We start from the raw sequence: 22,526 nt of genomic DNA on the forward strand, positions 1-22,526 counted from the left end.
TAATACCTGTATTAAACAGTCTTTTATATCATGTCACCGTTTTAGCCACTAAAAATGTCCAAATAGTTCAGTTCATATTAAGAAAAAAGAAATGGAAACTGCTAAAATGTTCTTCACTGGTTCGTGAGGGGTCTGTTAAAATATTCTCTGTGGAACTTTTTATATGCCAGTATCCACTAAAATTTAAACAAAATGAAAATAGAATAAACAACTTCCAAAAACGAAGTCCAATTCATATGGTGGTTATGATCTAGACTTGTCAAGATGCTTGGTCGTCAAATAAAGTATAGCCGGTTGTGATCAACTTTTGCAGTCAACTAATCCTAAATATCTCAAGTCAAATTATTACATAAAGTAGGCAACGAAAAGGGCAGTCTGCATTAAAATTCATGGGAAAAGTTACTGAAGAAAAGCTGAACATTTTACTAGTTACTTGTAAGCGATCTAAAAATATGAGGGAGCCTAAAATGAAGTTAACTTCTTCGTTAACTATAAATGCTTTACCAATATAAAGAAGAAAATCTACAGAGCGAAATGTTCCTCACTTGTAACTGAGCTGATGATAAACTTGTTTTTTGTTTGTTTTTTCAAGCCGCAGGAAGACCACAGTTTTATTCACCAGTGAACCCAGCTGAGCTTGAGATACTCCGTAAACAACTCATGTACCCATATGATACACTTGACTTTAAGGATATTACGGCTGGAAAATCCTATATAGATATCGGTTTAAAGTTCCGACTTCCTTATTTTGGGTTTGCATATCATTACATAATGGTAGGTAAAACATTTTCATGCCATTTTTTTCAACTAAATCCACTTGAGACCCAATTTAATCGTTTATGTTAAATGCACATTCAAGAGTATCAAAAGTATTTATTTTGCTCTACTTTTGAAGTTTATAATTCTGTTGTTTATATCAAGTGATTTGTTACAAAGACACATGAAACGTAAACTGTAGTTTATAGATCTTAATTACAATTTGTAGAACTAATAATTACTTGTTCAGTTTATTTTGTGCCTTAAATTTGACATTTTGTGTTATACAAATGTTTCTAATGGACCTCTGATTTTTAAAATGTGTATTCCGACTGTTATGTTTGGACACTTTGGTATATTTACATTTATAAATTATAATATCTTTTATGGCCGCACTATTTGCATTTTTTAAACTGTTATAAGTTAGGAAGATGACTTATTGGACTTAAGTTACTTCTAGATATACGTTTCTCTTAAAACATGTCTTGCTTTCTTGCGTGTATTTTGTACAGTTTATCATTTTGAGGACCTAAAACGCTCGTTCTACGTGAACGCATGTTTTGAAATCTGAGACTGTTACGTTATCAACATGTTATCTATAGAATACAGTTTTGTGTTGCAATACACAAATGGAAATTTTAATCAACTGCAAACAAGTAATACATCTTTTTGAAAACGTGACGTTATTATATTTTTTTATTTTTAAAATGGTAAAATTCGAAGCTGTTTAAATTAAAACTTCACTTTAAGCTCAAATAATAAAAATGTTGAATTAGTTCATAATTAGATGAAAATATAACACAGGCTTTACAAGTCTTTAGTAGCAATTTTTAGCAAAACTGGACGGAATTTAACGAGCATTATTTAGGTTAGAATAATTTCTCATTGGAATTATACATTATATTTATCTAAGGCTTTATTAACTTTTCTATTAAATATGTCATATTTTTGAACGAACTACATTTTACTGAGACTTTAAAAAAAATTTCAGTACGTTATATTATTTATTGTTTTGTAAGTATGATGATTTTTTCATCATAGCAACAGCTATCTTCTTAAACATTTTGTTGTTGGTATTGTATTAATTCTGGAGAAGGCTGAGGGGCCGGTATGGCCAAGTGATTATGGCATTACACTCGTAATCCGAGGATCGCGGGTTCGAATCCCCATCACATTAAACATGCTCGCCCTTTCAGTCGTGGGGGCGTAATAATATGACAGTCAATCCAACTATTTGTTGGTAAAAGAGTAGCCCAAGAGTTGGCGGTGGATGGTGATGACTAGTTGCCTTCCCTTTAGCTAAATTAGGGACGGCTAGCGCAGATAGCTCTCGTGTTGCTTTGTGCGAAATTCAAAACGAACAAAAAACGAGAAGGCTAACCAAATATTATTGAATTTCTTGTGTTTTGTCATAAACTTTCACTTCACCATCGAAACCAAGTGTTGATGAGTTCTTGCTGAACAATTTTCGCGCGAAATCCAAGAGGAAACGAACCTACTGAGCGAAAAGGGATTTAATTTTGAAATTTATTTTTATTTTTTTGTGACTTTCTTTAATACAGCTGTAGCGTTCTAAGGAGATAGATTAATTAAATAACTTTACACGTTAACTAAACCTTAGTATTCTAAAACAGCGAAAATTCACTAATTTAGTTTTTCAAGTGGCTCACACAATTGTCCAGTTTAAATGTGATAAAGAAATACAAAACGTTTTTAAGAAGTAAAATTGTCTACAAGTTCTGAAAAACAATAAGTTGAAAGTAAAGATTTAATATAAAGCTGAAACATTTCACTTCTGAAAACATAGAAAATAACACAATATAACAAGACCTATGATTTCCCGAACTATTATTTTCGTGAACCAAACAATGTTATAAACAGTATATCAGTGGAAACCAGCGATTTAGGGTTCTTTGAATATAATAAACGTGCTGGCTTGTACACTTGAACACTCGTCAGAGTTGAGATTAATGGATTCGACGTTAGGCTTACATTGTACTAATTTATGCAGCTCATTGAAATGTATTGTAAAAGTAAAACTCATTCATACTCAAGTCAGTGTGAGTAATATGCTAAAAATTAAAATTTGATATATATAGAAAATTGAAATATTATAGGCTCTCATATGACCAATGCTCATTTAATAACTGTTGTTTTTTGAAACTCCAATTCCGGCTGATACAACTTCCAAACTTCATAAATCCTTCAGAATAATACACAAGGAATTGAATGTCAATAGAGAATGCATAATATTAACGCGGAGTGTGCTTGTTTGTTTGTTTTAAAGCAAAGAAACATTGATCTGTCTATTGTGATCACCGCGGGAATAAAACCTCATATTTTTAAGTTTACGGACTTATCGCTGTACCACCGGCTGACGGGTGTTGTCTGAATAGTTTTGTTAATATATTTTAAATCCTTATCGTACGAGTATATTATATTATGTATAATATAATCCGTCTCTCAGTGAGAAGCCTGAAGGCTTAAATCCTAAAAAAAATTGGGTTTTATACAACATAACTAACTAACTTAATTCACTTAATAAATCTTTACTCCATGTTTGTATTGCTATAATTAAAATATAAATTAGGTTATTTAAACTTTAAATTTTTTCTCCAACTTAACAATTGAAGAAACAATTAGTTGGTCTTCGTCGAGTAATATATAAAGCTTCTATTTGAAATATGTGAAAAAATATTAGGCTATTTCGGATACGTACACTAATTTTGAAAATTATCCCAAATCATTTGAGTGAGATGGCATGAAACAAAGTGGAATCAACACTAAATCAAAGTTTTTGTAAAATGGTTTTCTCATAGTTGACCGCTTTACTACAGCAGAAGTCTACATTCTTTGTGCGGATTCTCTGTTTGTGTGGTAATTTTGTTATATATTTTCAAAACCAATTAAATAACTTCTTCACGATTTCACAGTACAGTCCTTTGTTTTGTAATGTCACATGTATTCATTCTTTAGAAGTATGCAAAAGTATCTTGAGCGACACTTTTAGATGTGTACTATATACATTCGGATTACCCTATCTCAAAATTTATCACGACTAAACAGCGATATACAGCTACAGAATTAAAATAATGTACGACTGGTCCAAGATTTATTCCTAAGCTTTTGTAAAAGCATGGAGACATGCTGTAAATAGTTTCCCGGTAGATCAACGACAAGTTTGTGGACTTTACAAACGTAAATCTGAGGTTCGGTTCCTCATGGTGCACAGAACGTAAACAGCCCACTATGCAGTTTTGCGTTATAAAACAATAGCAACGCTAAAAATAGTCACATTTCACGTTATCTATACAGCATACAATACCAATAGATCTCTGGGATTGCTTTCTTGTGCATGACATTGTAGGCAAAGCAATTTATCCTCTGTTGGTATATAGGGAATGAAGGATAAACACAATTGTTCTTTGTTCTCTCAGCCCCAAGTTCCAGTACTGGTGTGTCTCTCTGACCTGGAACCCACGGAATATGTCTTCATAAGTCTTTTAGTTGACTAGAGAACGTAGAACCAATCTTTTCAGCAAAAATTAAAAAGTAACATGAAGTAACAAACGAAATTTTCACGGGGAGCAAAGGGGGATAACAATATTGTTCGACATCCCAGTTTAGAAAAGTTTCTTTCCTTTAGAAACTAAATTTCTCTCACGAATTTTTTTTCTCTTTTCATCTGTAGGTTCTATAATATCATGCATTACGCGCATGCAATGTAGGCTCCATACGTCATAGCTCAGCATAAGATTAAGGCGCAATGTCTCACTTCTACTTAAAATATCTGTCAAACATCAGATACCTACAGCCACTTATAATGGCTAATGTTATATCCACTATAACTAACAGTAACATAAGGTTTTTCATTACATTTCTTCATCTTTAGCGTTTCTTTTCTTTCTAATCTGAATTTCTTTATATTTTTTTACACATAACATTCCAGGATTTAGCAATAATTTTAATGAAATATTCATGGAATACAATTATTCAAATCAAACAAGAAAACATCTAATTGCATTTATTGGTGAAAATGTGTATGATTGATAATTTACGGTAGATATTAGTTAACACAGAACATTTTTAAATTTTCTTGTCATCACTGTACACAAAGACTAACAGCTTGTTTTTAACTTTTGTATAGGTAGATCCATAAGGATGTTTCAAATTTTGTGTATATTCACAAGGATGTTTCATATTTTGTGGAGATTTGCAAGGATGTTTCAAATTTTGTGTATATTCACAAGGATGATTCAAATTTTGTGTATATTCACAAGGATGTTTCAAATTTTATGTAGATTCGCAAGCATGTTTCAAATTTTGTGGAGATTTACAAGGATGTTTCAAATTTTGTGTAGGTTCACAAGGATATTTCATATTTTGTGTAGATTCATAAGGATGGTTATGCGGCTTTCAACACTGGCCCACGAACTTTGAACTTCCCCATCAAGTTTCCTTTACAGATAACCGATACTCATCGAGAGAAGGATCCTTCACTGATTGCTCCGTGGTTAAGTTTACAAGACATTGCTACTGAAGCGGGTGATGGTAAATATATTTTTTTAATTATCTCATATTATGGCACTCTGGAGTATTTTATATTTCATGCGGATTAAGAAGTAAAACTAAAAGGTGTACGGTAAATTTTCTAACATTTTTTTGCCATATACTTGATTTAGTGCCATCTGAAATGTAGGAATCATAAATGAAAGAAAATTAAATTATTTTGATTAAAGAAGGTTCCGAAACATTTCTGGATTTGTTTGTTTTAGAACAGAGTTACACAACAACTTATCTGTGCTCTGTTCACTAAGGGAAATCGAGCTCCGTATTTTAGCGTTGTAACAATCACGACTTTTTGTGATCTTAAGTATTCAAAATAGTTTCTAGGAATACAATGGTAAAATAATTTCACTATAAATTTTGAGAATAATTGGCGTAGAATACTGGAACATGTAGAGTCTTTTCAAAGCTCAGGCCTGTTTTTAATAGATTATTTATTGTACAATTATTCTATGTTGTAGTCGTTTAATTATATATATATATGCACAAATGCCGTTTCAATTTATTTAGTTTCTAGACGTTTAAGTAATAACACTGTCATATGTACGGTATTAAGAAGAAACAATTGGTACCCAATGGCACAGTGGTATATCTGCAAACTTACAGCGTTAAAAACCGGGTTTCGATACTTGTGGTGGGGAGAGCATGCATAACATTTTGTGCTTAACTTGAAAACAAACAACGACAATAATTTTAATTAGCTACTTTTGAGAAAGTCAATTTTAAAGTTTTATATCATGAAGGAGGTTTATTATTGATTTCAATTCTTCTGAATATATTTTGTTAATTTATTTTCTTCGTTTATTATAAAAGGAATTTTTTCTATGTTTGTTACTGTGCACAAGACGATATAAGGGGCTGTTTGTGATATGCCTACCACAGGTATCAAAACCAGATTTCTAGCATTGTAAGTCCGCAGACATACAGCTGTGCCACCTGGGGGGGGGGGGGTGAGACAAATAAAGTCACAGATAATATTTCTAAAGTTAGTATTCTGTAAACTTTCCCACTTATAATATTTCTATATAACCACATTTTCTTCACAGTGTTCATCATACTTAAAAGTACGTACACTATAGCATTAAATAATAGCTATTCCTTTTCTATAGCTTAAAAGACGTTGGAGTATATTTCAGGTAGATAAACTATTTACTTTCTCTCTTTGTAAATATAAAGATGATGGATTGTATTTAAAGGATATCAAACCATGAGTTTTTTTTTCTTTATAATTATAAAGATGCTGGACTATACTTTCGAGAGATTAACATCGAACAGGAGAATAATGGTACTTTGAAGGAACGTATTATTCGTGACTTCAAGGAAGGAATGATTGGAGCTAGTGACTTTTACCCTAAACATTGTGTCATTGTTACGTGGAAAAATATGACTTGGCAAGGGTATACTGCAGCACAGGCCAATAAACTTAAGGTAAGAATCTAATTCAGTTAACAGGTTCTGGAACACCACAAATAACTTATAGCTCTAGCTAAGATTTTATAATAGAGCTTTATCTATGAAATAAGGTATATGTTGTGAATTTTCACCCTACATTTCAAATGTTTCTTATTACAATAACATTTTAAATTTATAAGATAACAACTTTATCTTTATAAGTTATGAAGTAATCAAATGTAGGCTCTAACCAGGTACAAAGAAATTTGCGAGTTTTTACACTTCGGGCTAGAAAAGTAAATATGGATTCTAACATTAAAAATGGTAATCACTCGTTTTTTCTGGTTATATTTACGATATAAAACGTATGAATATGCTGATGAAAGCAAAAACTCCTTGACTTCTTCTGACCCATAACTACGTTTATATTTTAGTTCTAACATCTTCATTAATTACACTGAGTTTGCCTGATCCTGACTACAGTATAAACCTTAGATCCAAATCATAGAACAAACTGTATGAGTTCTCCTAATCCATAGTTACAATAACAATTATATGTTGTAACCTTAACAGTGACATCAATAAGTTTGCTTAATACTAGTTTTAATATCAACAACATCCATTGGTTATCCTCACGATATTAAATGATGGTTTTAATGGTAGCATCAGTATGCACTTATTTTTCTCACCCTATGTATATGATGCTCTTAGTGTAGATACAAGATGCATACATATTTTGAGGCTATGATTAGATACAAATTGAAACAAAGCTTAATACTATAGTAGCATTACTACTCTATAGCATGAATTGAAAGATGTAACCCATTTAAATTACCAAGCTGGAATTGTAATAATACTGTTTTTGTATGGATTATTATTATTATATATATATATATATATATATATAGGTATGATTAAGAGCTGAAAACATGGTTGTTTCGTAAAATTTGATTTTGCTTGTTAATTAACTTTAGATTTTTTATGTTATAGACTAATACGTACCAGATGGTCATTGCGACGGATGAAGTAAAAACATACGTGATGTTCAACTACGAAAAACTTGAATGGATCACTCATACAGATAAAAATGAAGGAACTAAGGGTGATGGTGGAGTATACTCTTATGTATGTACTGAGTATACTCTTATGTATGTACTTTATTTGAACATAAAAAAATATTTTAATCAGGGAACTAAATACAGATTGCATTATAAAGATATTAGTTAGTACACTCCTAATGGTTTAGAAAGCAGATGTTTTTCGGTAAAACTGATATAAAGAAGATAGATTTCTATGTAAACACTATTTGAAACACAGCCCCCAAACATCCACTCTTCTTAATAATCAGCAGTTTAGTAAAACGTCTTTGTTTTTCAATAATTTGTTTAGAAAATAAGCTATGTCGTAGAATCATTTTACAAAATGGCAATTGTAAAAACATATTACAAGAAATTCTGTTACCTTACGCAAGTTTTGTCGTGTTAGGAAGTTAATCTTGCCTGGGTCTGTAGGTGCTCATTCACTTTTGTATACGTGTCCCAAAAACCTCATCTGTTGATGAAATAACTTCACTTTTTTGGAATTCATTTTGAGGTTTGCTTCTCTCAACCAATCCAATACTTTTCAGCTCATCACAAGAATCACAGAAGGTCTTTCCTTGTATAGTTATTTCATTCAGGTAGATGATTATGACATTCCAGTGTAGCTCAGAGAGAACACCTCCAATTAGTCGTTCAAATGTTGCAGGCGTATTACTTAACCAAAATTCTAGCACAAAAAACTCCCACAATTCATTTCAATAAATATTATCTTTTCTTAACTTATAGACTAATACTACACATACCCACAATTGCTAATTAATTCATAATTTCCTTAACTGTGTGAGTTCTAAACTTCTAACAGGAAGAGTTTTTGTTGTTTTTCCACATTAACTTACTTCGTCCACTTACGTTGGCTAGTATCCACTTTTCAGAACTAATGTTTAAGATCACTCTTCTAATTGATTCAATTAATTATTAACATAATTTTGACCACAGTTGAGCATTCAAAGTATAGTCAGTCCTTGGCCATAAGTTGGCATCATTTTTTGAGGTTTCAATTAGATTTCTGTAGTTTACACAAAAATCTTGTAGATCCATCTTTTTAACAGATGTGGTATGTGATGTCCAATAACTAATAGATGGTTCTATTTCTCCTTTAAAAGAGCCTCAGTTTGTTTTTCAACTTGGATCCATATAGGAGCATATAATGTAACTTTCGGCATTGATTGTTTGTAAAAATTTCACAGCTTTTTTAAATAAGATGGTAAACTTCGCTATTATGAACTTTTGACATCAGATTTCCTACATCTTGTTTCTATTCAAGAATAGCGAGTTTGTTAAAAGTGAATCTAACATAACACACATGTTTTCTCATGGATTCTATTTCCAATACACACGCTTTCTTATCAGTTATGTAGAGAAGCTTATCACAATGGTGAGAGACGTTCATGGTGCTGGAAATTTATGGCCACGTATTGTTTACCTGAACTCTCTTCTTGGTTGATCTCTGTAGGTACTTTTTACCTTTCATTACGAGATCGCTTCCAACATGTTAGCTGTAGAATTAGTATTGATTAAAATGATGCAAGACTTCCCAGCAGTTAATCCATTAATTGATGAAATGATGTCTTTAAATAATGAGAATTTCCTATCTCATTTCGGGCAAGCAGAATATTCTCCACTGAACGTAAGTCTAGATAATAATTAAATTCCTGATTTCGAATGTGTGGTTAACTCTTTGTTGTTTGTTGGACCCTTCTCAGTGGGATTCTTTCCTTCCTTTATCATCATTTGTTTATTCACCACAGTCTCCGATATAAGGTACCAGTTTCCTCACTTGCAGAAGTTTCTTTTTGTTATCTTTGAGAAGTAATTTTTGTTTCTTACAGGATTTTGATGGCGCGATAAGAATTCAGTTAGGAGACAATAAGGGTTCACACTGCATTGTTAACATTATAATGCTTACCATGATTTATCTGTACACATATTTTACAATACATAATAAAATAGTGAATATACATATACCAAAATGAGCATTCAGTTTTTCTCAATGTATGCCTATTTTGTGTAAAAGCCTCAGTCTATAAAATAACGATAATAAAAGAAACGTATAAAAACAGTAAACACTTGCATAATACTGAAAAAAATATACATACTAATTGTATGAAAAAATGAAAGTTATAAAAGGTACACTAAAAGAGACATACTATGGTAATTTATTTTTAAAAAGACTTAGAGGCAAAACATTCTAAATATTTAATAACCTAACTTCATCGATAATTCAAGTTTCCATTTTTTTCAAAATATAATTTGAAATATCTAGTCTTTCACGTGAAATTTGAAAGCAAAACCAAATAAAATCTTATCAAATACTCGCACGAGTCGGCAGTTTTGAAATCTAGAGGCTTAGATTTTGATCTTTACTAAAATAGTTATTTTTTCGAATGAAGAATTATGAACTGAAGACAGTTTTGTTTGTTTTTTTGGAATTTCGCACAAAACTACTCTAGGGCTATCTGTGCTAGCCGTCCCTAATTTAGCAGTGTAAGACTAGAGGGAAGGCAGCTAGTCATCACCACCCACCGCCAACTCTTGGGCTACTCTTTTACCAACGAATAGTGGGATTGACCGTCACATTATAACGCCCCCACGGCTGGGAGGGCGAGCATGTTTGGCGCGACTCGGGCGCGAACCCGCGACCCTCAGATTACGAAGTGCACGCCTTAACGCGCTAGGCCATGCCAGGCATGAACTGAAGACAGCGCAACACAAGAACTTTCCTGAAATTCGTATTTATAAAAGCTATTTTGGTCCTATGTTTGTGTTATTAAACACACAGCTACGGCCCGGCATGGCCTATCGCAATAAGGCGTGCGCTTCGTAATCTGAGGGTTGCGGGTTCGCGCCAAACATGCTCGCCCTCCCAGCCGTGGGGGCGTTATAATGGTACGGTCAATCCCACTATTCGTTGGTAAAGAAGTAGCCCAAGAGTTGGCGGTGGGTGGTGATGACTAGCTGCCTTCCCTCTAGTCTTACACTGCTAAATTAGGGACGCCTAGCACAGATAGCCCTCGAGTAGCTTTGTGCGAAATTCCAAAAAACAAACACACAGCTACATAACATACTATTTTTGCTTTGCAAACCGTGGGTATAGAACTCGATTTTAAGCGCGATAAGCCCTCGTAGTTACCAATTAATTGACGGAAGAGCAAACAATTATTTGAAGTGTGTAATAAAATGTAAATCATTTTCGCAAATACAAAATACGCATATATATATATAAACTAATATCATTTATTTAATTCCATTTCTTTTAGTTTTTCAGTGAAATACATTTTTATAAGCCTAACTTCGTTGTTTCTGGTAAATAGTTGAAGTTAGTTAATTAGATTTTAATTTGCTTTAGCAAAGCGATAGTAATAAATAAAATAAGAATTTCGTGATCTGCTTATTGGTTCACTGTGTATGTAGTAAAATATAAATAAACCGAAATCCACGAATTCATTTACTTGTGATTTCAAAAAAAACAAAAAAACTCATGTTGCTAAATTTCAGAAATTTTGTTGGCCTTCAATAACTTCGTTTTTTAATATTAGGTAGGATTTAATGCTGGAAATACAACTAGAACTTTTGAATTCCGCCCTTTTTCACAAGATCCAAGGATCGCTACGCTGGTGAATGAAGGATATGGTAACGGTCTGAATGGGCGCTATTTTTTCCAGGTGGATGAAGAAATTTGGCCTGGTGCTTGTGTGAACAGGGGTTTGTCATTTTTTATTATAAAACTGAAATGATGTAATTGATGTGTAACTTAGTTGAAACTTTTTGTTAGTTGTTGATATACTTTTTATTATGTTGAAACGTCAAAAAGCCAACGGTTCAGATAAAATATTCATATCTCCTTTTCAACAATCAGTGAAACTTTTTATTTAACTTGGAATCTGATCAATAATCTTCGATTCGAGTATTTATTATTTACAAAGTAAGAAGCGTTTAGCAATATAATGATTTTATTTTACATCTATGAATATTTTCCTAATTTTATACAAATACTATCAATATTATTGTAGACATCAGAAAAGAGAAAGAACTGTTACGAGAATGAATATGTGAAATATATATACTGTAAAAATCGAGTATGTACACATATGTACTATGAGTTAGGGTATTTTAAGTAAACAAGTTGTTGCTTAGAGCAAATTTTGTGAAAAACAATTGGGCAATAATTAATTTACTTTTTATCTCATTCAGAAATTATAGAATTCATTTTAAAACTATTATAATGAGTTCTATCTTTAATATGCTTCATAATAAATCCTCCAGATGAAATTCCTATTTCACCTACGCTATATATATATATATATACACATATACAGCGAAACAAATTCAAGTATTCTTAATTAATCAATTTTATTGGGCATTTGATATGTACAGGTAAAGATAAACTTATGTGTCAGGTGGTTTTTAAATGAAGTAAACCTTCAATAAATATTTGTTGAATGAAAATAAGCTATTTAGTACTATTTTATGATAATGTTTTTGTTAACTCATTCTTTTCATCTACAACTCAAATAAAGAGTGGCATTAATTTAACAATATATAAAGTAGTTATGCTTTTAAAAATATTTTAAAATAATGTCTGTAGAAGGATGTTATTCTGTTTGGTCATCATTATTCTAATCTCAATTGCTATAAATATGTTACAGGTTATTTTGATATCTTTCAATATGTAATGTTACATTCGTATATAGACAATAGTTTTATCATGTAATTCATTTAAATACGGAATAAAACACATTATATGTTCTTGATATATGACTCAGTTTTGAAGGTGAAATATAGTGTCTTTCTCAAAATATCAAAAATGTTCAACAATTTGTTCTATGTTTAATGATTCTTGCTTATTTTCTCGTAGAACTTGACCCTAATTGGAAGGAACGAGTTAGGTTGACCTTTTTCCCGCGTTATGGGAACATGCTAGGAGGTACATTGGTGAATGTAACGGGCCCTTGTTTGAAACCCAACTCTGTAATTACCTGCAAGTTTGATATCACTGAAGTGGAGGGAGTATATCAGAGCCCCAATCATGCCACATGTATCAGTCCAGTAGTCATGTTTCACGGTTATGTGGACTTGGCAGTTCAAACAGACGGCAAGGGTTACTACTATTCTAATCGCTACTATGTCCGTAAGTAAATTACTAATAAACTGTGATAGAACTCTATGAATATTATGCTTTACCTGCGCGAGACAATGTCATAATGCTCCCTGCAAAAGGGTTAAAAGCAACAGTTGTGTTCAGCACGGGCTTGTTGTGTTCAAAGCTATATGTGTGAATTTTACATTGCACTTCACTATTTGCTGAGAGGTTATTTTACAAGTTTCTAAGTCGCAAGTATCTTTAAATAACACATTTTACTAGTTTAATTGTTACATGAAATTGGTGTGCTGCATAAATATATAGACATAATTCTTACTATTGAGAAAATGGATATCAAAAAACTTTGCAAAAATCTGAGTGAATCGCAGGATTCCCAAAAAGATAAGTCTATCAAAGAGACAAATGGACCAAGCGAGAAGCAATGAATGACTAAATACAAAATTTTCGGACCTGATGAACCGACAGAGGAAAGACTATTGACCCAAATCGGTAGTGTGGATACTTCTGATCAAGGATATGAAGACATACTGGACGAACCTGCTAGCATTGTGGAAGTACACGAACTACACAGCAAGAGTGGAAAATCATTTCTGCCTAGGCCGTCTCTTGGAAATGGTGTTACAGTAAGCATGTTACGAACATCCTGCAATGAACAAATTCAGCCTGTTCTTAATGAGCCTTTCCATTTTTTAAAGACGTATGAACAAACATTGATACCGGAATGGTATAATGCATCTGCTGACGAATCTGACTGTCTTGTCTGTCATCATCTTACTACAGGCGCTTAATATCAAGGCGAACAAGCTTTTGTGTCTGAAGGGTTTAGTACATGAAAAAAGTCCTCGGATGAATTTAAACAAAACAATAAACTTATCAAACACAAGCAGTCCGTTGTATATTTGAACAATTCATGCAAATATAGAATCTGAAGAACAGTATAGGACTACATTAATAAAGTTGACTGGCTAATTCTGGAGAAAAAGGAACTATATAAAAAAATTGCAAATACGTTGAGAGTTACCGCTGTCCAAAACACATCTCAGAAGGGTCATCGCGAAGGGGACACATGTTGATATACGTGACAGCAGTCAAGACCGTGCATTAAATGCCCAATCCATTTCGGCGCAATTTAACCAGACATTCATATACTGTAGGCGGTTTTTGAATGATATCTTGCGTAAAGCAAAAGAAGCATCAGATATGCTGCAAAGTCCCAAGTTAGATTACTTGAAATCAGCAGATCTCATTGAGAGTCTTCTAGTAGAGTTGCAAACTCACAGATGTGATGAGAAAGTTGCACATTTTTAACGTTGTTGTAACATCACTGCTAAAAATGACCTGAAACATGGATAACTATATAGTTTTAACTACACTTGGGAAACGGAATTCCGTACGAGATTCATCTAGAATGAAATGAGACATTTTATTTCCAGCCATTGGGCAGTGTAATTAGTTATATTTCAAATATTAGTAGATAAAATCTTACTAATTGTTATTTAAGAAGGGAAAAACGATACTTCATTCTTGCTAAAAATCTTCTAGTTTTATGTATATGTTTGTTTTTATGCGAGTAATTACATTTCAACATTTTCTATTTGTTACTTTGGATAACTGCAAGAATGACAATCAAAATCTTCCGATGAATTTAAACAGTTTATTAGAACCTTACAAATTAATAATTTATATACTAATTTTGGCCTTGAAATAAAACTGGAATCGTCCCATGACTATTATAAGAAGGTTAAACGAACCAACTATATAGTATGAAACCGTAAGTATATATAATTCCCAGAAGGTTGCCCTAAACCCAAAATAAAATACACTTGATTCATTTCTCTTCTCAAAAAGAAAAGCAAGATAATAACACACATCTGGTAAGCAAAGGAAACTTTTTTTAGCACCAAAGTATATTGACATTCCTGAACAATCTATTTATTTATATACGACTTTGCATATTTACTTATATATTTTTACTTTTACTGAAAAATATCGTTTTCATGTTGTTGAAGCAATTTTGGTAAATGTTAATTAAATATGACATACAATTATGCAAATAATTTTGCTATAAAATATGATACTCTGCCATTCAGGTTAAAACGTATTTTTGTCAGCATTGTAATTCGAACTTAATATATTGAATTAAACTAAAAATGTTTTTTATTTTTTGTTATTTCTACAGTGAATCATAATTAGGTTTGAAATGGCTTTTTATGTGATTTTTTATTTTTCGGAATATAAGGAGAAAACAGGATTTTACTTTTGTTCCCTCGGTGGACTCAGCAAATACCCCGATGTAGCTTTGCTATAAGAAAACCCATGAACATACACATACTTTTGTTCTTCTCTTCTGTTCTTACAATTATGGAAAAATGATTTTATTTTCCGGAAACAATACCAAATACATTGAAATAATGCTTTCATCTATAGATGTTCTAAATTTTGGACTTTTTACAGAACCTCCTGATAGTGTAGATCCAGAGGTACAAATCCTTAATAAGGAAATAGTAGAAGTGCAGCCTGAATCCTTAACTTTGAATTGGGAATCAACAAAACTTAGTTGGCAAACAAAAGCTTCAGTTGCTCTTCATCTTTGGGGTTTTGAGTAAGTATATTTAGGTTGCTTATTAGGAAAGAAATCATTTGATTTATTTAGATTCTTGGTGTTTTACGATTTAGGAGATGTAACTTGGGCGTTGCTGTTATGAAAAGAGTTTATGTAACTAAAACGTTAAGCATAATCTTAAGCAAATTACCTATCTTAGATGATAATATTTTAAGAAATTATACAAGTGTATTTGAATGCAATATTGAAATAGTTGTCTGTAAAAGCTTTTAAAATAACCATATGGTTATGAGCCAATGCCCTAGAGGTGAGACGATGATCGAATATACAATTATTAAGAAACGTTAAAATTCTGATCTAAATTTAGGCCAATTAAATTTAATTTTTAATTTTAAAAGATCAAGTTTAGAGAAGCACATATTAATGAACTTTGGGTTGTTATGTCTGAAAATATAAAATGTATTGACTTTTTTCTCGTAAAATAAAATTTTTGTGTAGAGAGAAGGATCAAGAGCCTTCGTTAACTTATATATCGGAACTAAACGACGGTGAGACCATTTTAAATGATCAAGGAAAACGGTACAATATGGATGTATCTAAGTTCAAAGACAGAAGAGACTATGGCAAATTGAGCTACTCTTTTGGTCTCATTAGTGTAAACCTCACAGACGCAACTTTCATGGATCGTAAATTCAGATCTTCGCCGTAAGTCATTTTCAAAAACATTTGTTCCTTAATGTTTAATAATTGATGAAATAAAATACAAAATTATGTAAAAATATACTTCATTTTAATATAATAATATCTCTCAAACCTTGATGTTTAACAAAAGAGACAAATAATAATAATAATCTACTGAAAATCTAAGAAAAGTTCGTAGTTTAGATTTACGTAGAAAGAGAATTCCTTTCCAACTTTAATAAATGTTACTAATTTTTAAAAAGATGTAAATATAAACTTATGTTGCATTTCAAACATGCCTATATTGTGGCCTATATTTAAATGTATTCTTCACTGCAGGGAGTGTTTTATTTTGTTGTTTTTTTTTTGTTATGTGGATAATGATTAGTAAAGTCTAGAAACTTCATGAAAGTTTAGGCCTCTAGAATCTAAACATTTTCTTCAGTTCATGATAAACTATAAAAATATGAAAATGCCAAACTGTGTGAATAAGAATAATTGTGTTTGAAGTCAGGCTTACCAGTCAGTGTATTAATTAAACCGTTGTATGAGCTGTACTGTACATGATTTTGACCATATAAAAGTAAAGGAACCCGCTTAACGATGTAACACGTTACAACACAATTTTCAGAATTGGAATTATTTTGATGAATATAAAATAGAACTTTGACTAAACTTTAAGTTGACAACATGGACATAAAGCGAGATCTAAAATGCGTTTAATGTGACGAAACAGTGGAAAAAAGAATAAGTAGAAAGATCAATAAGAAAGAGACTGACAATTAAAATGAGAACAAAAAGAAATTTACAAAAATAAGTAAATAAAAAGGTAATAATAAAGTTACACAGACTTAAAACAAGGCCGAGAAGTAATTCACAAATAAAACGGAAGAAGGCCAAGAAAAGATAGTAATTTAAGAGAAGAATTTAAAAGAAAGAGGTGTAATATTTAGAAAAAGAAGTAAGAACAAATAAATTCAGATGTACAGAGGAGGAATACAAAATGAAATTGTAGATGTGCAAATAGATTATAATGAACTCTAATGGCAAAAATAAGGTATAGAAAGACAATAGTAGCAAAGTCAATAGGGTAGAAAAAAATTCAATGACAGAATAAATCATATGTAAAATGAAGTGGTGAATGCACAAACAAAACCGGCCACATTTCTTTCTACGTCCCCTTAAGAATTCTAACTTAAAGCACCATTTACTATAAAATATGGAATAAGAGAACTTATTTAGTCTAGACCTGTTACTACTATTGTTGTGCCAGTTGTAACTGCAAGACTTTCCAGAACTACTTCTCTCATGATATTATTAAATCCGGTTCCTTAAATTAGCAGTCCAGTTCAACAATAACTTCCAAACGAGAAACCAATGGACCATGATGGAAAGGTATTACGGAAGAAATATCAGGCTTTGTTTGAAATCATTTCATAAATGAATTGATAGAATAGTGAACGAAATATTTACCTTCCTGTCTATTAAAAAATCAACTTTAATTACATTAAGCTGACAGCCATAACATTTATTAAGCATTATTCAGTGTGGCAAACCAGAAGGTAGTATCCAGAGCAAATATAAAGAAAGGAAGAGAGTTTGGTTAAATTTCTGCAAGATTTTAAAAAATGTATCCAATTATTTTACATGAATGCTCTACGTGAAATGATTGACCCATTACCATGTGAACATTTATAGACAATATAGCAGATAAAAATATGCAAGTTAGGCAAAATCAAAGTAGGTTTACATTTATAAAGGATGCTATCCAGTTAACAGTGGAAGTTGAATGAATTAAATTTGCAGACAAATAAGTAATTGCGCCATTTATATTTTACAGGTTCTCTATGTCAAGTAGTACTGAAATATAAACTCCCACTGACGATTATCTAAAAAACTTGAAAGGGTTCATTTCACAACTAGTTACAAAGAATGGAAGAAGTAAATCATAAGACTATTGGTGCTTCCAGTACAATGTGGCAGGACATATTGTCAATAACTACAGACAAAAACCTATAAGAAACAGAAACTCCTTTCATAGAAATAGGAAACTTATAAAAGTAGAAAACATGGTCATTATAGCAGAAACTTTGGGAAATGAAAAGCTGTTAACAAACCAAAGAGGAAATACCATAAAAATAACTTTCTAAGCACAAACACATCATGTGAACGCCAAAGTGCTTACCAAACATAAGAAAAATTGAGATTAAACTGAATGCATGTACTGCAGTTCAGCTGAAGATACTCCATCTTTCTCAAATTAGAAAATAAGTTCACTATTTTAAGAAACCAGTCAACAAAATAATCAGTATATCAATAAAAATCCTAACAATATATTGATTGACGGTGGTTCTTCAGTTACAAAGTTCAATTTTATTCGTAATGAAAAGTGGGAAATACCTCCAGGGTTAAAGAAAGAAGAGTGATTGATGCAAACAACAAATGGACATAATGATCAATCAATAAGATAACTGTAACTTACCCTTACTGCAGTAAGCTTTTTTACACTTCATTAGATGTGGATAAGCTACATCGAAGAGTGTACAGTGGAAACTGAGTTCAAGCAAGATATGGATGTAAATTAGGCTAGATTCAACCTACTTCAGAGGTTATGGGCAAGAAATTATTGTTCTCTGCACAATTATTACTACACCAGAATCTGAACTTTAAACTATAACAAGTGGGCAATTATTGTATCACTAAGAAGTTAAATACTCGTATCAGGTCTCATTAGGGTAACATTTCCATCCAATAACCGAGATGTAGTAAAGCCAATAATTCCAACACGTCCTGAGAAATTAATGGTTAGAGGGACTCTCGCAGTTCTGCAGAATAAAGATTTCACCTTTAGAACGACAAATCATACAATTATAATTGTGTCTGGATTGGACATTCCAAGATATAAAGCTGTATAAATAGTACTGTACATAACAAATCAGAAACAGATATCTTTAACACAATATTTAGAAAGTTTGATGTCAAATCCTCCCATAAAGACAGTTTATCATTTCACTAACAAGAACTGTATGAGCATAGCTGAGGAGACCTTGCAGCTGATAAATGTCATGTATTACATATTTTTCTTGCAGAATATGAAGACATTTTCTTCAGTGTAACTCGAAAGCTAAATCAACTAAACAATATATTTCATTAGATTGAACTGCTATTGCACATCCAATATGATAGTTAGTCAAATGATTCCCCCTTGCAAAAGAATTTGAGGCTTTTCAAGATGAATCAAGATTATTCAGATGAAGAAGAAGAGTGCAGAAGAATTCTTGTGAGAAATAATTGTTTCATATCGCACAGTGAAATTTATCATTCCTATAAGAGGGACTGCCATGTTTGAAATGTGAAGACATCAGTGTACAGAATCAACAACTACATTTTCTAATTCCAAAGTCAGAAATAATGCATCATATCCATAATCTCGATTCGTAATCTTAGAGTCGCGGGATCGAATTTCCGTCACACCGAACATGTTCACCCATTTAGCCATGGGGACGGTATAATGGTATGGTTAATCTCACTGTTCGTTGGTTAAAGACTATCCCAAGCGTTTGTTGTGAGTGGTTTTGACTAATTGCCTTCTCTCTAATCTATCACTGCTAAATTAGGGATGACTTGTGCAGATAACCCTCATGTAATTTCTTTAGAAATTAAGAAAAAATACCACAACCATCTAATATCTAGATACTCGAAAGATTAAGAAATTGCTTATATTGTTTTTTTTTTAAAGTTATAACAAACTAATATAATTAGTCAGAAGTTTAGATTTGCTGTTTTTTAACGCAGTCCTTCCTCGTGATTTGGGCCTGGCATGGCCAGGTGATTAAGGCACTCGACTCGTAATCTGAAGGTCGCGAGTACGAATTCCTGTCACACCAAACATGCTCGCCCTTTCAGCCGTGGAGACGTTATAATGTGACGGTCAATCCCACTATTCGTTGGTAAAAGAGTAGTCCAAGAGTTTGCGGTGGGTGATGATGACTAGCTGCTTTTAGTCTAGTCTTACACTGCTAAATTAGGGACGGCTAGCGCAGATAGCCCTCGAATAGCTTTGTGCGAAGTTCAAATTAACCAGACCAATCTTCGTGATTTTGCTTATTTAACTTCATTAAAATGTATTAACTTTCACTAATATATATACATAGTTGACAGGTTAACAGATAAAGTATTTCTAACTTTCTTTATTATTGCTGAATATGTCACAATATCTTAAATGTCAGCGAAGGACGAAAATACTCCAATCAAAGATAATTTACTTCATTTATAGTTTTGTTTATTATGGAACCTGTTATAATTCGTTACATATTGACGGGTAAGGTTCTGAGCTGGATTGCTATTCAAAAACATAGGATGTTATTGTTTTTTCTAGAGTTCTCTGGAGTAATCCAATTCCATTAGCCTGGTACTTTTATCACCAGTGGAGGCGCGAGTGGGGCAATGAATGGAAAAATTATATGTGTGAACAATGGTACTTGAACGAGAAATATAGTGATCGTTTTGCAACTACGAACTTCCGTTGTCCGTGTACCCTTACACAAGCAGAACTGGACCGTGGACGGTTTTCACCAGATACTCAGTGTAACGTCATCAACAAGAACTGTGAAGTTTTCTTTAAAGGGGCTCACCACTGTGTTCGATCAGGACGGCCTTCGTGTGTTTGATTTTGTTTTTCTAGTTCTTCTGTATTAAAATATGTTTATGTGACATAGCATAGAGACAACTACTACTAATTAGTTAAACTATTTAACTAAAGAGATTCCAGAGTATTTTATTGAATTTGATTTTTTTACTGAATAATAATAATACACTTCTAATGGTTTGAAACGATTTATAGTACTTAAGGAACGAGTAATTGAAATATTGATGAAAAAGCAATCGAGAATTTGTTACCGAAAAAATATTTCTGTTAAAGTAAACATCGAAAAAAAAAGACCTGTTCACACGCATATTTCAAGCTTAAATATATTACTTTTCCGTCAGAAAGTAGTCACTGATTAGGCATTTACTTTAAATACTTTGTATACACATGTAAAATATTTCATTAAAACTTATATCCACTTTCTAGGATTGGAGGTTCTGGTCAAATGTGCTGTTACGACGACCAGAACGAATTGATACAAACAGCGGACACAATGTACGGTGGTAGACCCTCTCGGTCGTTTGTCTATGGAAAACACCCATACAAATGGCGTATGTATGTAAGTATGGAGTCAACAGAATATATATTTAGTTCATTTTAGAAAATAACTGTATGATGATATCAGACACGAACCTTTATATTCAAACACACGTCTTCTTCTCCCACTGGCTTAGTGGTAAATCTAAGGACTTATACATTTACCAAACGGGGCCTGGCATGGCCAAGCGTGTTAAGGCGTGCGACTCGTAATCTGAGGGTCGCAGGTTTGCATCCCCATTGCGCCAAACATGCTCGCCCTTTCAGCCGTGGGGGCGTTATAATGTGACGGTCAATCCCACTATTCGTTGGTAAAAGAGTAGCCCAAAAGTTGGTGGTGAGCAGTGATTACTAGCTGCTTTCCCTCTTGTCTTACACTGCTAAATTAGAGAAGGCTAACTCAGATAAACCTCGTGTAGCTGTGCACGAAAATTTGAAAAAAAAACCCACAAAGACAAAGGAAAACAAACAGTCATAAGGCACAAACGAGATGATTTTGCTTTTAGTAGCAGAAATATAGGCTCTAAGCCTAACAAATGGGTACACACATGTATGTATTATTAACTAATTGATTGAAATGTTTTTGTTACGTATAGTTTATCTTCTGAAAAACGCATTTCGACTTTAATTACTTTAGGTCTATGGACTCACAGTGAAAAAATTCAAGATTTGATTTCTCGCGGTGGGTAGCTTGCAAAGAAAGGCTGGTCGTGGATTAGTGATTATTGTACCGAGTTTAGGATCGAGAAGTAGTCCAAAGTTTGAATTTACGATACACACTCACTTCGTACTGTCAGCCATATTGAATGGTTAACAATTTTAGGTTAGAGAAAGCTATCCTCGAATCCTGGAGTCTCTGACCTTGCCGTTTAGCTTACGTGACGTACAACAAGTCCTTGAGGTAGAAAATGGAGAGTACTTTTGCGAAATTGTCAATATTACAATCAGAAAACACAAAACAGGGTGTCTTTCTATTATAAAAGTATTACTATACAGATGCATAATGAATCTTTGAATTACAAACTGATCAGCAGACATTCATGAATGTAATCGCACAATACTCTTCGAAATAACAAAATTAAATATAAAGGATCATTTAACTGTTTGTTAACATTTTTTATTTTAAATAATTCCGATTATTTTAAATAATAATAAAGTGATAATACGACTTAATGCAATATA

At 32.4% G+C, this 22,526-nt stretch overlaps 1 protein-coding gene across 1 annotated transcript in view; it reads left to right on the plus strand.

Annotated features, from left to right (window-relative positions):
* mesh (sushi domain containing 2 mesh) overlaps positions 1–22,526 on the plus strand; it is a 43,360-nt gene that overhangs the window by 2,242 nt on the left and 18,592 nt on the right. Inside the window, exons 2-11 of the mRNA XM_076503457.1 lie at positions 593–774; positions 5,148–5,307; positions 6,560–6,750; positions 7,705–7,839; positions 11,351–11,516; positions 12,670–12,942; positions 15,370–15,517; positions 15,977–16,183; positions 20,538–20,819; positions 21,234–21,366. Coding sequence (XP_076359572.1) covers positions 593–774; positions 5,148–5,307; positions 6,560–6,750; positions 7,705–7,839; positions 11,351–11,516; positions 12,670–12,942; positions 15,370–15,517; positions 15,977–16,183; positions 20,538–20,819; positions 21,234–21,366 — 1,877 coding nt within the window. The remainder of the gene's footprint in view (positions 1–592; positions 775–5,147; positions 5,308–6,559; positions 6,751–7,704; positions 7,840–11,350; positions 11,517–12,669; positions 12,943–15,369; positions 15,518–15,976; positions 16,184–20,537; positions 20,820–21,233; positions 21,367–22,526) is intronic.

This window comes from Tachypleus tridentatus, chromosome 6 (genome assembly GCF_004210375.1).
Source record: "Tachypleus tridentatus isolate NWPU-2018 chromosome 6, ASM421037v1, whole genome shotgun sequence".
In the NCBI taxonomy this organism is placed as follows: Eukaryota; Metazoa; Arthropoda; class Merostomata; order Xiphosura; family Limulidae; genus Tachypleus; species Tachypleus tridentatus.